Source organism: Diadema antillarum, unplaced genomic scaffold (genome assembly GCF_040938485.1).
Source record: "Diadema antillarum isolate AM-2024a unplaced genomic scaffold, OU_Dant_1.0 scf00000086, whole genome shotgun sequence".
Taxonomy (NCBI): Eukaryota; Metazoa; Echinodermata; class Echinoidea; order Diadematoida; family Diadematidae; genus Diadema; species Diadema antillarum.
In genome coordinates, this window is record NW_027270975.1 from 1,460,455 (window position 1) to 1,478,276 (window position 17,822).

Genomic DNA, 17,822 nt, shown 5'->3' on the forward strand with positions numbered 1-17,822 from the left:
TTGTGTACCTGGTGGCTTTTTGTTTTGTATTTGTAAATAGGAGTTTCTGCAATTTACAAGCATTGTTTCTCAGCAGGTCTCCCATCTTTTCCACCTGATGTACAAATATATTACATCTCTTATCAGCTATTTGTCATGATTGTCTAATCATTGATTTTTGTCTTCGCCCAATATTACAACTTTTGTAATTTGTTATTCTTGGTGGAATTGAACAAATAAATTGAAATTGAATTGAATTGAATTGAAAAGTTATATGGCACCCCCATTACATATTGTCACTTAATTCATATAAAACATTGTAGGATACATATGTACAGTATGTCCCAAAAAAATTACAATCAGATTTTCGCATTGATAACATCCAATATGATTAAACTGTCTAAATGCTACTTCAAGGCCTTAAGATATAACATCTAAGCTCTATTTTGCAGAAAACATTATTCATTTTGGTTTAGCGGTCACAGAGAAATGTGGATTGTTGTTAAGCATGTCATGAGTCTGATTCTTCCAAGTTTAGCACTTCGATGCTCTTTTGTGTGAATGCAATAGACAAAACTTGGAGGGAAGAGATTCCCGACATCCTCTACAAAATTCCTCATTTCTCTTTGACCACTGAAGCAAATCGAATGGGGTTTTCTGTAAGATGTGGGCAATGAGTGAAATAGCTTCATACCCTGAATTTGCACTGTATTTAGATTGATTCACTATATTTAAAGATATCATTGTGGAGCTCCCGTTGTAATTTTTTGGGGGGACATACGGTATAGTAATTGACTTATAAGTCTTCTTTGCTAACACATGCACAAAAGTGAACATTTACACTTCAAAAACACACACACAAACACACACACACTAACATGTACACAAAACAAAACAAAACAAAATATATAAAGAGGCAAGCTCACAAGCACAAAATTAATGTACACACACACACACAAACACACACATACACACACACACTCATAGCATATGACTTTGCTTCATTATGATTTTAACACCAAGAAATTGAGAAGAAGGTAGTCAACTTGTTTTAGTCATCGTTGAAGAAATCTTTAATAAAACTTTCATGAGGTCAACATGAGATCTGACTAGTATTGGATTTAACCCAATCATCCATTCCAACCATAATTTTAAAGCTATTGTATAGGCATTCATCTAGTACTTTGCCTTGAAAAACATATCCTTGGCAATTTATCGATTCAGGAAAATATCTGGCAAGAGTAACTATTGATATAAAATACCGCACATCTTCCCATTACATTTCAGTTAATATTACACATAACCTTCAAAATGTGAAAAATTATTGCAGTTGACAAAAATAAAATTACCAAAGGGTGACATCATTGGAAATTTCTGTCTAAAGATTTCTGTCTAAAAGGCAAGGTAAACACACTCAAGCATACTCATCAAAAAAAGAAGAAGCCAAAAACAAACTTTTCAATCGTGAAAAGCTTGCTTTCTGCTAGGTTATGTATAATGTAGAGGGAAACGTGAAGGCAGTGGAATGTGAATATATATTTCATATTTGTATTTCACTGTAGTAAGGTCCATCATATGAAGTAAATAGTGTCATAAGTACATGGATACAAAATGAGATACATAGATGTAAAAGCACAAGGAATATACAACATGGTAGAGGGTGAGAAAAGATAAAATGCCTTCTGCAATGTATCTGCATTCCACCCTTAGAGCAGTATAAAAAATGTCTGACATAAAAATTCACTGAAGTACTGATAAAACAATAGTGCATCCAGCTGTGTAATTAAAAACAACAACAACAAAACAACAATTGCAATACATGCCTGCGTTAAATCTGAGTACAGCTGTACTTGATGGAAATTGCATATATATGTTCCTTAGTTGAACATATTTGTTTCTTACAAACTTCTGAATAACCAAAAGTGCAAATGAAAAAAAAAAATGTTACAATGGCATTTGCACAAAAAGAAAACATATAAGCATTCTATATTACAAACAAACTCTTACAGAGCAGAGAAGTTTCTGTATGTTAGCACATTGACTGGAAACTCCATTAGAGACACAGTGTATTTAATGAAATAATGCTTCTGAAAACTTTCAAATCAATGACTACATTGTGTTTTGCAGTTAGCTTATATTATCAAACATTGATATTTAATAGGCAAGAGTCTCTTCAGAACTGCATGGCTATGATCAACAGTCAACACAACTTTTCCTGTAACATTTCTACACTCAGATATACACTGCAGATTTCACAAACACAGGACTGCTGGGTACAGATCAGTGCAGCACAAAACTAATTTTGGAACACCATTCAAACTTCCACAGGTATGTTATGGCTAGGAAAGTGTACATATGACGTTTTTTCCCCTTTCAAGCAACATATCTGGGACTCAAGAAAAAAATAGACAAAACCTTTTAAGGTACATGAACCACATCAACAAAGGGTTGCTTGAGACTGCCAAGCTTGTTGGAGTGGCTGTGCAGCAATAATACATGCAATGAACACTGTCAAGGTGCAGTATATCAAACTAAATTTAGCATCATCTGGAGTATTTCTGTCTTGCAGTGGTTGCTATTCCGGAACTTCCATTCCCCACTCTTTCCATGTCCTTGAAGTGAAGAGATCTTTGATCTTCATTGACACAATAAAGCCAACTCCTGTTGTGACTGGACCCACTTGCAGCTGTCCCTTGTTGCGACCTACGGATATCATGAACAAGACACCAGCTGCGGAACAAGACAAAGAAAGTCAATGAGATTACATTGCCCTGAACTATGAACGCAACTTTTCAGTATATTTCATGAAAACTAAAGGTGGAGAGAGGAGAGTCAACAAAGCATTGTCAGAGGAAAAATTAGATACCAATTGTTTAAAGGGTATGCACATATCTAACTACAAGCTATAGATCAAGGCAAATCTGATAAATTATTCAAATTGACAATCAGGTCTCTTCAAACAGAGTTCCATGTATCTGTGAGTGTTACGATAACTTACGTGGCTTGTATGGCTTCATCTGTGAGCCACCAGCATGCAGAATGATATTCTTGGCCGCCGCTTTCGCTTGCTCCCCAGCTCGGAGTGCCATCTTCTGGACATCGGCATTGCAGCAATCTCCTACAGCAAATATGTTCTCATGACCTTCAACCTGTAAGTATGAATTGACCTTGAGGGCACCTGCTTCATTCATACTGCTGGCTGTGAGAGCAACAGAATGAAATGAATGGAATTAGCATGTGAAATTCAATGAAGTCATAGTCATATATCTTTGGAACATATTTTGAACATTGTGTGACAAAAAAAAAAAAATCTATTTGGCATCTGATTTCAACATTCATTTAGAATGCTTGAAGATGAATATCTGATATGATGAAACTCAATTTCATATTGCTGTTGGGGCAACGAAACCTCGTATCTAAAATACATCAAATATTTAGGACAGTGAAAAACATGGCAGCCAAAGCACTATAACAATTTGGATCGCCTTTCCTTTCAGATGCTATGGTGGCTTCATTTTGGTGGTAAGACATCTCAGATTTGATCAGGACATCACTTATATAATTATCTGACAATCAATCTAAAAAAAGTGATTTTCACCGACATTTATGATACAAGGTCTTGTTACCTCAGTGACAATATGCAATTTGAGTGGCATACAAGTACTGTAGTGTTCTTCAGAGATTATTCCTCACCCAGACTGCTGGTATATGCCTGACTGTTGACCTTCATTCCAATACAGACAAAGACAACGTCTGCCTGAAGCTCCTTGCCCTGGTCTGTCTTCACAGTCCCTGGGCTGGAGGCGTCTTTAGGCATCTCTTCCAAGTTGGTCACCTTTTCTCCTGGAAGTGTGAAGTCAGAGGATATTATAAATCAAACTCACAAACACATTTGACATCATGCTTATGTGTGGTGTTAATGATCAAATCCCAGTCATACTATTCTGGCACAGAATGTTAAATGACATATTAATTTTCATCTGAGGTAAAGACATTGAATTACAAGTACACCTGTATCAGACATGCTGCAGAATAACAAACATTACACACCAGGGCAAGTGTAATAAATGTTATTGATCTTGCAGTTTATGACATAACAGATAGTGAGACCTCAATAAAATACAAATACACAGTAATACCCGTCTATAGCAGCCACTCACAGGAGGCATGTGGTCATTACATACAGGTTGGTGGCTATTTTAATTTTGCTGCATGCAGTAGGCATGTACAATGTGCATTGTGTATGGATGCATGCAATGATGTACAGATGAATGTTTTTTACAGCTAACTATACTATGAACAGTTATCAAATTTTCATATAAACAAAAAACAGAGGATTATGAAATTGAGCAATTTCTTGTTGTTATTGTTAATGTGTTTCTTTTTTTCTTACACACAAAGAATTTGAATCATCATAGTACATCTGGACACTGATATTACCCAGTTCATAATCCTTTAGTCATTCATATAAAAAAGGAAATGCTATAATCACATACTATTACAAATGAAATAATCTCTGACTGGTGTAGCTTTAAATATTTATTTAACATTATTATCTATGCATACTTGCTACACTGATCATTAATCTATATTATGCATGCCTGCTACACAGCCAAAATAGAATCAGTACCATAAGGTGTGTTGACCTTTAATTGTAACACTTCCACACTTCACTAGTATGCATGCTCACATGGAAAGTACTTGATCAACAACTTCATATAAGAATTTGGCTTTAAGGTTGTTTACCAAAGAGTACTTTGACACCCATGGCCTCAAGGAAGGCTAGAGCATTCGTCCGTAGTTTCTCACTGAGAACCGGTTCTAGCAGGGAGTCCCTAGCATGGATGATGGTGACATCTTTTCCAGGGTGGTCTGTGGCAATCTCACCAGCAAGCTCCACCCCTACTGCTCCTCCACCGATGATCACTATTTTCTTGGCAGCTTTCACCTGAGTCAGGATCATGGTAGGATAATATTGACAATTTAACTTAGCATCAAGATTCAGCGATGATATACCGGTAATCAAGTCATTTCACACATACGGGGTACAACCCTGAAGGATGAAAATGGAAGATTCTGAAAATGCAGGTATTCTCCAGGTAAACAAAATCCATTTTGATTTGGGGAGGAGACTTGCGTTGAGAAAAGGAGAATATCTAGATGGTGCTAAACATGATTTTTACACAACAAAGTTCCCAGGAAGATGATGATTTAGACACAATATATTGCTTTTCTGAATAAAATAAACAAGCCAATCAATAAAAATTTAAATACCGTTAAACTCGCATAAGTCGATCTTCTCGGGACTGAGCAAAACACATCGACTTAGGCGATTTTCGACTTGTGCGTAAGTCGAAAAAAAATCCGACTTACATGGACAGTGCATTAGTATTGGCACAGATCCGATTACTTTACACCCTTGTTAAACCTTGGGGAAGTGAATATTAACGATATTTGAGCAGTGATTGATTCCAGTTTACCATACCGTGGCTTGAAATGCGTGTAGAGGTGTAATTCTGATTTACCCATGCCCGTAACTTTCCCCCTACTTTCCGCTTTGAAAACTCAGCAGCTTCATCCATACCACTCCACTGCACAGCGCAGACTGCAAACATACACAGACTTTACACTTACACAGCCCAGTTGCTGTACGCACAACTATACACAGCCCAGTCGCTGTACGTACGTAGCGCAACAGGGCTGTATCAGCGGACCTCCAAACACGAAGAGAGTTCAACGATCGCATGCGATCGCTTTGAATTTTGATACTTTAGATCATTTTTTTGTCACCTGTCTGGTCGGGCTAGGTCTTATGTAAACACAAGGCAATCGCCAAATTGTGTCTCGCCCATTCGCGTACAAGGAATTAATATTTTTTATAATTCCCAGAAGTTAATTGACCTGCTTATGACATTTGACCTTGTGGTGACCTTCAACTCCCCAAGGGACATCTACCGTCCAAGTTTGGTCACAAACGGACATAGGGATCAAAAGTTATGAGCCACAATCAAAACGCGCCCTAAAAACATAACATTGGGCCCTAAAAGTTTGTTGACCCCTGTCTGTGACCTTTGACCTTGTGACGACCTTCACCTCCCCAAGGGACATCTTCCATCAAAGTTTGGTCACAAACGGACAAAGGGATCAAAAGTTATGAGCCATAAAACAAAATGCGCCCTAAAAACTTAACATTGGGTCCTAAAAGTTTGTTGACCCCTGTCTGTAACCTTTGACCTTGTGGTTACCTTCAACTTCCCAAGAGACATCTACCATCACCCAAGTTTGATTGCCATTGTAGCAACATGTGCTGATCGAGTTACGTGTGATAAGAGAGTCTTGCAAGTAAACTTTAACGTATGACCTCAAATGACCTTTGACCTTATCATGTGACCTCTTACGGCACTATGACATGAAGGTACCCCCAGTGCATCCATCACCCAAGTTTGACTGCCATTGTAGCAACATGTGTCGAGTTACATGTGATAAGAGAGTCTTGCAAGTAAACTTTAACGTATGACCTCAAATGACCTTTGACCTTATCCTGTGACCTCCAACGGCATCATAACATGAAGGTACCCCTAGTGCATCTATGACCCAAGTTAGGTTGTAATCCAAGCAACTTATGTGAAGTTATTTGTCAAAAGAGAGTCTTGCAGGTAAACTTTAAAGGACAAGTTCACCTTCATAAACATAAGGATTGAGAAAATGCAACAATATTAGTAGAACACATCAGTGAAAGTTTGAGGAAAATTGGACAATCGATGCAAAAGTTATGAATTTTTTTAATTTTTGTGTTGGAACCGCTGGATGAGGAGACTACTACAGCTTGTGAGTCATATGCGTACAACAATATAAAGAAAATGTAAAAGAAATTCAACATATTTTCACTTTTTTCGCATAATAAAAGAGCACTTGACTTGCCTCTTTCTAAAGGCAGGGGGAATAATATTACCCATAACATTTGTCGGTAACGAGTCAGGGGAATGTGTACTTTTTTCAAAAGATGGAATTTTGTGAAATTCCCTTTATATTTTCCTTATATTGTTGTACGCATGTGACATCTAAGTTATTCACACACTGCAGTAGTCTTCTCATCCAGCGGGGGGTACTGCACAAAAACTTCAAAAATTCATAACTTTTGAACGGATTGTCTGATTTTCCTCAAACTTTCAATGATGTGTTCTACTAATATTGCTACATTCTCTCAATCCTTATGTTTATGAAGGTGAACTTGTCCTTTAACATAGAAAAGAGAGTCTTGCACATACTCTTTAATATATGACCTCAAATGACCTTTGACATCATCACATGACCTCTGACAACACCATAACATGAAGATACCCCTAGTGCTTCTATCACCCAAGTGTGGCTGCCATTGCTGTAACAGTTGCCAAGTTATGCATCATAAGAGAGTCTTGCAGGTAAACTTTCACATTTGTGACGGACGACGGACGACGGACAACGGACGGACGCCATTTGGATCCCTTAGTCTCGCCTTCACCTCCGGTGGGCGAGACAAAAAACTGGCGTCTCATGATTTTGACAGTGATTTATTACACAATAAAATCTTATTCGACTTAGGCACAGTGAATTTAATGGTTTTTCCGTGAAAGTGTTCTTGGAATTTCATCGACTTAGGCGAGTATTCGACTTACAAAATTTGACTTGTGAGTGAATTAATACACGTAAGTCAATGGGGAAAAATCGGGACTTTTTAAAATCATCCACTTGCACGATTATTCGACATATGCGACGTCGACTTAGGCCAGTTTAACTGTAATTAACAAATAAAAAATTTAACAAAATATAACAGCATGGCAGGCCTACATGTAATCTTTTTCTTTCTTCCTTATTGTTTCTATAACAGCAGCTTTTCACCCTGCCATCAATATTCATAATTTATAAGTTTACACCTGTGTGAACTGTTTGCTTTGGAGAGGGTGGTAACACACAATCATCATAATGAATATCAAGTACACATTACTACATTCAAACCTGCCTTAGCGGCCACCTATCTATAGCGGCCACTTGCCGTATGTGGCCATTATAGAATTTCCTGAGAGAAAAAAAAAAACATGTTAAAGGCCAGGCTGTCTATAGTGGCCACCTGTCTGTAAAGGCAACTTCTTTCATCTCCCTTGGATGGCTTCTATAGACAGGTTTGACTGTATTTGCTACTTTCACACTACTCTCCCGAGTAGATAGCACATAAATATGAGAGGAAAACAAAGGTGATATGTATGAATTTCAAGCACCACCTAGCAGCCATTACTTGACAAGTTTGCCATTGGGCTACATGCTTCACTAGCTACTTACCTTTTCACAAATACCCTGGTACAGCTGTATAGCTTCCTCTGTACTCATGTCATTGTCTATTTTACCAGGAAATGGAGCACTGCTGCCTGATGCTATCACCAGGTAATCATACGGAATCTTTTCCCCATCAGCGAGGGTAACAGTTTTTTCAGCAGGGTCAATGGACTGCACAGTGCCTCTCTTGAAGCTGTCTTTGTAGAATTCCTTCATTGGTATTAGAGTCTTCTTTACAAAACCTACAGTTGTAGAATGTATTTGAACAAAAGAGAATATGACAATCTGCACGAGATATAATTATTGCACATTTATCAATATCATGTGATAAAATTTGGATGGGGGGTGGCCCCATACCATGCTAAGGAGTGCAGATAGCTTGTATTTTCAAGCTGCAACTTGTGTCTTCAGAAGCATACTAAATAGAACATTTTGGCTTATACTGATACAAAAAGATTGTCCCAAAATGTGACTTACATGGTGGATGAAAATCCACTTTTTTTGTGTAAGGCCGGAGAAAAAGCTTCAAATTAATGAATTCTTGCATCAGGTTGTTTTGGAGAGAAAAAAAAGCTTGTCAGGCATGTGAGAGTGCATGTGAGCATGAGAAAGACCCCCCAGGCACGAGTTTCACGCCTAATGCAGGCGACTGGGTAGGTCAGCAATGCAATGCTTCATTAAAACCAAAACAGTTTTAAAGGGATCGTATAGTTTTGGTTGAGACCTAACTTCAGGTCCCTAACAGTTTTGGGTGAGATAATAAGAAACCTCCTATGAAATATGAAAGATCATGTAATTCCAAGAGGCATTCAACATTTATTTGATGAAAATTGGTTTTGAAATGGCCGAGATACCCAAAACAGAACAATCCTAATAAAGGGTGGGACCCAGCTTTTATTACAATCACTTTATTTTACTTTGTTTTTGGATGTCTCAGCCATTCCAAAACTGATTTTCATCAAATAAACTTTGAACTTGTCTTAGAATGGTGTGTTCTGCACTATTTCACAAGTGGTTTCTTGGTATCTCCCAAAAAGTTAAAAGCCCAATCCTCACCTCCACCAATTCTGTACCATCCCTTATTTTAAAACATTTTCAGTACCAGGTTCCACAGAATGAAGCAAACTATTGAACTTTCATTTCTTTTTTAAAATAAATATCACTATACATGCAAATTACACAGTGAAATTAAGAAAGTCTGAATATAAACCATGGTGGTTATGTAATAACCCATGATATATAGTCAGGTTGTGTGTCTACCTGGTTCTACCACTGCTCGTGGTGCTGCAATAGTCAGGTGCATAGATTCTCTGGTGTCAATAACGATCAGTTTACAACATCCTTGCAAAGAGTCAGCTATATGCTTTCCTCCGTAGCTGCCTCCAATGACCACAACAGTTTTCTCACGAAGAGCTTCTGTACTTGGCGATAAACCCATTGTAGATCTCGGTCACAATACTTTCTGTTGAAGCAAGCAAAGAAACATTTCCTGTGAAAGTATTTAGTCAAGATTTTTATGACAAATAGTTCATTACATCAGTAAAGAAAAATAGAATAGGTAGTCTCAAATGTCGCTGATGAAACAGATAATGATGTAAATAGTAAAGAGAGAGAGAGAGATAGAAACTGAATTTGAGACTGTTCCTTTTGTTTCATCTTAATTTCATCTAATAATCATTTCTACAGATATTTTCTTATATGTAATGAAAACTCAGATTTTTCTCATTCCAAATTCATATACTTTGATTGAAAAAGAATAGAGGTTTGTTTCTGTTTTTCTTTTTTTTTCTGTTTATCAGATCAGTACCAAAGTGAAAGATGGTCAAACAGAATATCTAGAATAAGAATAGAGTCAGGAAAGGGCTACAGTGAAAGTATTCCAGAATATAAACTGAGTTATATGCTCTCTATATCAGATTATACTCCAACCTTAATGTTCTGACTGAGTTCTGATGTGTTTTTTACCACATCTATTCAAGTCAAAGTATTACTGGGTAATCTACATTTTATTATCTTATGTGTAACTGGAAATAATCAATGGATTTCTGGATTTTAATAAATGCTCCACATCCAATATATCAGTTCCCCTTGGCCTGTCATGCTTATGAAATTCTCCACAGGCTCCAAATTTGAAACAAGACTCACCTAGACAAAAATCAAAGATGCAGATTGATTGATGTATCTCACAGCTGGATGGGTGGGGTGGGGTAGGATGACGGATGCCTCTTCCAACTGTCAATGTCGGTGGTTGTCAATCATCAGCAATGTGCAGTCATTCAGTGATGGCACTAACCATACCAGTACCTTCACCATGGTTACAATGAGAATGTTACTGTCAGCAAATATTGAAGTGCAATTCAATGCCATCTTCACTTCAGTTTGCCATTATTAGTGAAGAGATTAAATGAAATGAACAAAAATAGTACCAGTATCTATAAAGGTTTCATCAAAATACATGTAGACCTACAATATGAAATACATGAGTCATGATCGTGACACTTGCAGAGTTTTACATGCTTCAACAATTCAACTCAATTCAAGTTATACATGTAGATTTTTTCCATTCATATCAATCAAAAATGTAATACAAGAGCACATTTACATGGTATATGATGTGATATGGAACAAACAGTTACCTCTAAAGGAAGGCATGCATGTCCGAAGAAGCTATACAGAAGTAAAAAATTAGTAGTTACCACACATGCCAATAGGATAAGTTGATGATGTCTTGTTCCCAATGCGGTACTGGTGAATCTTACAATATACTGCATCCTTGCATTCTTCACATCAATTTTTCGTTGTGTTGTCATAGTTCAGCAAATGCTCAAGGATTATCTAGGGGAAGATTTTTTTAAAACTATTTTTACTTGGGGGGAGTGAAATACTATTATCATTTTCTTTTTTCTTTTCTTTGTTTTTGTAAATCAAGGAGCGAATTGAAAGAGTTAATAATCACATCGTTACCCAAGCCCACACTGGGAACTTGCATGTGAACAGCTTTGGTGACACATTTGCTCCTACAACAATTGCTCTCAACACAAGTTCTCTTAGGGTTAGGGTTAGGGTTATTGTGATAGGTTTTTAGGTTTAGTTGGATGCAAGGATTAGGATGAGGGTTAAGGTTTATATCTGTGGGTCGGTTTTATGCTTGGTGTAGCTAGCGTGCATTATGGGACTTGGGAGCAATTGTTGCAGAAGAAATATCATAGAACCGTGAACAGTACACTTTTCTGTGAAAATACTTGAAACTTCAAAATGGCGTGACAGTGAATGTATACTATACTATGATAAGCTGTTATTTTCGCGAGGGCTTAATTTTCATGAATTACAGTTGGATACTATCTAGTGAATTTAACAACATGTGAAAATAAAATGCCTCCATGCGCTAGAGTAATAGTGCATTTGCGTTTGCGTGGTGTCAATTCGCAAAAACATCTCGTGAAATATGACCTCATTTGCAAAAATATCTACTCAGTATTCAGTACCTATGCACCATTTTATTTAACTGCACACCTACGTGTATGCAGCATTGGTAAAGTGCACAATTGCCTACATGTACCTTTGATTGATTGGCTACCCATAGGCATATCCCATATCTGCTGCCATGGGGGTTGCAGGGACTAGTGAGAATAACAAATACAGCACGTCAGCAGCTGTCAATTTATAAGGACTTCTATTTACTTACACTTCACTGGCGCGCTGGCCTGAAGACGATGATTTATACTACGAGTCTCTACGAGTACGGTTAAATCTAATACGAGTATGTTGCAAAGGGATCGTATAGTTTTGGTTGAGACCCAATTTTTGGTGAGATAATGAGAAACCTTTTATGAAATATGAAAGAGCATACGTGTAATTCTATGAGGAATTCAATGTTTATTTGATGAAAATTGGTTTTGAAATGGCAGAGATATCCAGAAAAGAGCAATTCTAATAAAGTGTGGGACCCACACTTTATTTAATACCATCGCTTTGTTTTACTCTGTTTTTGGATGTTTCAGTCATTCCAAACCCAATTTTCATCAAATCAACTTTAAATTCCTCTTTAAATTGTATGCTCTGTACTATATCACAATTGGTATCTCGCAAAAAGTTAAAAGCCCAATCAGCCCAATTCTCATCTCCACTAATACTGTACCATCCCAGGGACGAAGCAGGCACAGACATATAAATCCCGGAGCGATCCTTCACTCCGTTACACCATGTGAGCGAACGCTTCGCGTTCGGGATGGTTGCAGCAGGGAGGTGTCTCACCTCCCTGGTCGCAGTTAGCACAGACATTGCACTGATAGTGATAGGTTGCAATAAATGAAAGGTAGGCCCGACTACAAACGAAACTGTAAATTGATTCAGTACTCACTTGACATGATTTTAATCCTGCAATGTTCCCTAAAGCCTAGTAAAGGAGACCTCTAAAACCCCGGCCCGGGGCGCTGCCACTTGGGCCGGTGCAATTTCAAATTCAAGAGCATTTGCTTACAAAATAGACCTTCTACTATAATGATATTTACAACTAATACAAGCTTTTACAACATGGCCGACTACAAAAAATACGCGACTAGCGAATTCTCTTTTTATACCCTCGATCGTGACAGTAACTCGATCAATATTTTCGCATCATGATCAATGACAAGAACCTCAGTAACACAGTGACATGCCTCACCTTTTCCGAGATACCAGAGGAGATATGGAAAAGCGTCTCCGATTATCAAAATCCTGTCACCGCGATGGTGAACACGCCTTGTTACTGTCGCACACTTCGAGCTGTTGCAGCTAGCTAGTAGACTACCTCGAGTATTAACCACTACATAGCCATGCGTGATGCACGGAGCTGGACGGACCAAACCATCAAGAGGCGTGAACTCCAGTAGCTCAATATCAAACGCCACGCCCACCGTAAGATGTCAACAAAGTAATTTGGCCAGGGCAGTAAAAACCACCGGAAATATTGTGCATACATTTTCAGGATGCTGGGTAAACTGTTATCTCGAATATTTGCCCGGTATGAAAGTAGCGATAAATCTGTTTACAAGCATGTTACAAAGTGCATATTTATCATGTTGCAGCTCAAGTGTCGTCGTTTCTTGTGGTAAATATTATGTGATAGGCCTATGCCAATTCACTAAAGGAACTATGCAATGTGATTAAAGTATGTTGATTTGTATTATTCATAATACCCTAGCTTGGATCGCATCACATGTGTGACCAAAAGAATTATCTATGAATCTGCGATATGTGCCATTGGCATTATGTTTCACATTAATATTTCTACTATAGTGTATTTTTCTCCATGGGACTAAAGGACCTATATGGATACGCCCACAAGAAAAGAATGCCAAACCAAGATATGCCAACGACATCTACGTTTTAAGTACTCATATTATGATTGAAAAAGAAATTGCAGGGGCGGATCCAGGGAGGACCGCAACCGGCGCACGCCCCCCCCCCTTTATTTTTTGTTGAAACAAAGGAAATAAAAAGAAAAAATGGGGGAGGGGTGCGTGCGCCCCCTTTAATTTTGTAAACGCGCCCCCTCTTTACGGAATTCCTGGATCCGCCCCTGAATTGGAATGCAACTTCTCCAAGACCGATCATAACTCGCATGCTTCCTGCAATGTCTTGTTCTTAATCACGTACAGTAGAGCCTACGTAACGTGGAAACACACAATAAGTTTCATGCTCATTTGATAGGGAGCATATTCTCATTTTGTTAATCATATTAGGCCTACATTTAGCAATAATCAATAAATGTCACTTACATAATCTTGGTTTGGATTTTTTTTTTCAGGCGTACTCAAGTAACCTGAAGAAAAACTAAGTAATTCTAAGTGACAAGTACTTTTGTTTTATATCGCTGTTTTATGTATTTTCTGAGGGTCCCATATCGTGCAAGCTTTGCCTCTTAGTGGGACCCTCCATTTTCATCCCTATCCTTGGTTATCTTGTATTACATGCTTTATGTCTATATCAAAAAAGATATAATTGTGGGTGTTTTTTTTCATCTGTTACTCATTTTCATATGTACTTTGTTAAATCACATTCTGCAATTATTACAAATATCCTGTGCATATACATTGTATATAATTTCTTTGTTTATTTGATGGAAGTGAGAATAAATTTGAAACTTGAATCTTGAACTTGTATACAGATATTGGGTGATGAATCGATCAACACAAGTCACTATGTATTTGCATTATAGAACTTAAATGTATAGGAGGGGCATTAATTGCAAGAGTTGTATGGCGATATATTATCAATCGTTGTCTTACGATTACCGTATTTGTCTTTTAAAAACGAACCAAGACAAATTGGTGGGAGAAGAATCGGGAGAAAGAAGCAGTGAGAATATCTTTTGGTATCAACCAACAAGCCGAACAGAACTGCCAGCGGTTCAACGATCGAAAAGGGAGCCAAGGCCAATAGACGACTATTGCATTACTAAATCATTCGGTTTTGTGATTATTCGTTGCACTATCTCCACTTTTATATGAATATTTGTTTTATTTGCTTTCATGTATCATGCGAACAACGAAATGAAAACTTTTGAATAACACCAGTGGTTTTATGCACGTGAGAGCGTATATGAGTGCAAATATATATAGGCCTATATCTAAGTATCATAATAATGTTATGGGAATCGGGAAATCGACAATAAATGCAGATCAACAATCGACTAGGTTCGAAACACCACACACACACACACGCACACACACACACACACACACACACACACACACACACACACACACACACACACACACCCCAAAACAGAAAGAAGACGAAAATGCTTCGTCACCCCGCCTGTACCATAAAGTGTCGTCCCCGTTATTATATGCCAAGTTCAAAGTCCGCGTGAACGAACTTCACCGCTATGAATTCTATTGCACATGCAGACCCGGCATAGATTATACAGTACGATTTGGATCAGTCCGACACTTTAGAGTCATACATTTAAAAAAAAAGGTCCAGTTGCAGTAAGTCATAAAACGAACGAATCATTCAGCCCATGAGCTTGACACTAGGCAAATAGGCCCGAGGCCCAGAAGTCCCGACATGATAGGCAAACAAGGCCCACGAGAGAGACAATACAATCACAGGGCTTAGTATTGCACGTGTATAGTGTCGGTCTCGTGGGCCTGTTTTGCCAAGTGTCGGACTCATGAATGGGCCTTTTTTGCCTATTGTCGAGCTCACTGATCTCATTTGCCTATAGTGTGAAGCTGCTATAGGCCTTTTTGCCTATAGTGTTGCCGTATATCAAATATCTGTCGGAAAATGCTCTACATTGTATACTAAATCAATTAGAAAATATTTAACATGATTTTGCTATTTTGTTTTTCAAGTGGTCTATACGTTTAACAGGCTGCGCTTTTCTGCATAACACTCTTTTCCATTTGTGTATTTACTTTTTTTTTCTTTTTTCTTTTTTCTTTTTTTTTTTTGGGGGGGGGGGGGTCACCGTTGCAACGTTGCATCGTTTCCAGTCGTTCGTTCATCATTATATTGTACAAAAGCCTTATGACCTCCATTGCATACAATTTGTGATTTATTTATGCATACTCTGTATTTGTATTACATTTCTGTTCGATGGAAATGAAAAGCACAATAATTGAAGCAACTGAAAGTAACTGTGATAATGTTGGTTGAATATCGTGCAGCATAACTCAACAAGCTTGCATGTCACACCCAAACTAAATGTCTTGAATGTAACTGAATAATCAAAAATGCTGACTGAATTTATGTTTGATATTCTGGTTATATTTTTGGTGAATAATTTAAGACAAGACCGTCACACTACGCCTGCTGTGTCGGTCATTCAACAAGATTGATTGACTGATTTTGATTTTATTTCTGAATTTCTGTTTCATATATAAATGAAATACAAAGTCAATGCAATTTGAATCAGACAGTTAAAACAGATAAATGAGAGAGAGTGTGCCTTGGCTGCGAACTATCAAAAACATGTATAGCCACAACACGGGTTTCGAGTATGCATGCACGTATGAGGTTCAGAGTCCCGCCGAAAGTAGCCACTGACAATGCACTTTAACCACAAAGCAGTAAAAAGAACAGAAGGAGATTTTAAATGGGGGGGGGGGGGGGGGGGACACACGCACACACTTCACTCCTCTCTGAAAAATAATATCGGTGAGGTGATTTCTGCAATAAGACCATTGAGGAGGTACATAACCCTAAAGAAAAAGAAAGACATAGGCCCTTGTACGAGAATAGAGTCGACATGGCTTGTGGCTTTGTGATGCCGTGAAGAGTGAAGGCGTGGTGTGTGAAGGCGCGGGGAGAGAAGGCGTGGCAAGAGAAGAGGTGACAAGTGAAAGCATGGCGAGAGAAGGCGTGGCGAGTGAAGGTGCGGTGTGAGAAGTCGGGCGAGTGAAGGCGTGGCGAGAGAAGGCATAGCAAGTGAAGGCATGGCTAGTGAGTGTCAGTGTGTGAAGACCTGGGCCCCATTTCATAAAAGAAGTTAGGATGGCAACTCTTGCTGGAATGGCAACTTCCAATGGCAACAGCCAATCACGAAGCTGGATTCTTGTCGTTACTATGACAATTGCCATTCCAGCAAGAGTTGCTATCATATCGACTTTTTATGAAATAGGGCCCTGGCGAGTGAAGGCGTAGCAAGAGGGGACAAGAGGCGACAGTGAAGGTTTGTGGCTAATGAAGGCGTGGTGTGTAAAGACGTGGCGAGTGAAGTCGGTCCACAGAGGAGAAAAGGAGTGGAGAGAGAAGGCGTGGCGAGTGAAGAAGTGACGAGTGAATTAGGCGTGGCAGTGAAGGCGTTGCGATATAAAGGCGCGAAGTAGTTATGCTATCATAGCAAACCCAAATTCTTCCGTTCTTTCGTGCAGCCCAACGATAAAAGCTTAAAACAAGGCCACTCATTACACATCGGATTTGTTGTTCTTGCATGACTGTATTTGATATAAAACCGAACCACTCTGTATTCATCAGTTGAACACATAATTGTAGGTAGCAAGGTCTTTCAAAAATAATTATGATTTGTTCTCAACAATCATAGACGTTAATCTAGGCAAACAATCTCCTATGTCTTGTTGATTTGATTAAGGTTCAAGATATTGGAAATTGCATTTTTTTCTCGAGAGATTTGGTATATATATATATATATATATATAGGCTATATGATATATTCACATATTAATATACCTACATGTGTGTACAAAGGTGTAAATGTCAGTGAGAAATTGTTAGAGGCTCCATAGAGAAGCTTTGAGATGTAAATCTATAATCCACAATGTTAACCTTATTTAGGAGAGCCAAATGAAAACACATTGATATTTAGATCTGAGATGAACTGATAATGTTATCAAAGTTATAATTCATGCAAGTTTTATTACTGATACCTTTACTTCTGAAGATAATACCTCTAGCAGCGTATTACTGATGTAGCACTAATTCTGATGTAGCAGTTGGTCAGATTGAATCATGCTTAGGTAAAATTCAAGATTGGTCTTTGCAAAATGGTTTAAAATTGAATCTTGAGAAAACTGAAGTTGTGC

General features: G+C 38.1%; 1 protein-coding gene across 1 annotated transcript; it reads right to left on the reverse strand.

The window, feature by feature from the left end:
• Positions 1 to 1,031: 1,031 nt before the first annotated feature.
• On the reverse strand, positions 1,032 to 13,084 carry LOC139717958 (ferroptosis suppressor protein 1-like). The gene is made up of 8 exons (XM_071629442.1): positions 12,953 to 13,084; positions 10,435 to 10,593; positions 9,550 to 9,751; positions 8,296 to 8,531; positions 4,726 to 4,927; positions 3,673 to 3,822; positions 2,978 to 3,178; positions 1,032 to 2,709 (listed from the first exon to the last, which is right to left on the reverse strand). The coding sequence occupies exons 3-8, from the start codon at positions 9,725 to 9,727 to the stop codon at positions 2,555 to 2,557; spliced, it is 1,122 nt and encodes a 373-aa protein (XP_071485543.1). The 5' UTR covers positions 9,728 to 9,751; positions 10,435 to 10,593; positions 12,953 to 13,084; the 3' UTR covers positions 1,032 to 2,554.
• Between the last annotated feature and the right edge of the window lie 4,738 nt (positions 13,085 to 17,822).

Coding starts and splice junctions, on each gene's coding strand:
- LOC139717958 (XM_071629442.1), bottom strand. CDS start 9,727: ATGGGTTTATCGCCAAGTACAGAAGCTCTTCGTGAGAAAACTGTTGTG. Junction 4,928..8,295: donor ACCAGGGTATTTGTGAAAAG/GTAAGTAGCTAG, acceptor ATCCTGACTCAG/GTGAAAGCTGCCAAGAAAAT. Junction 3,823..4,725: donor GGGTGTCAAAGTACTCTTTG/GTAAACAACCTT, acceptor TCACACTTCCAG/GAGAAAAGGTGACCAACTTG.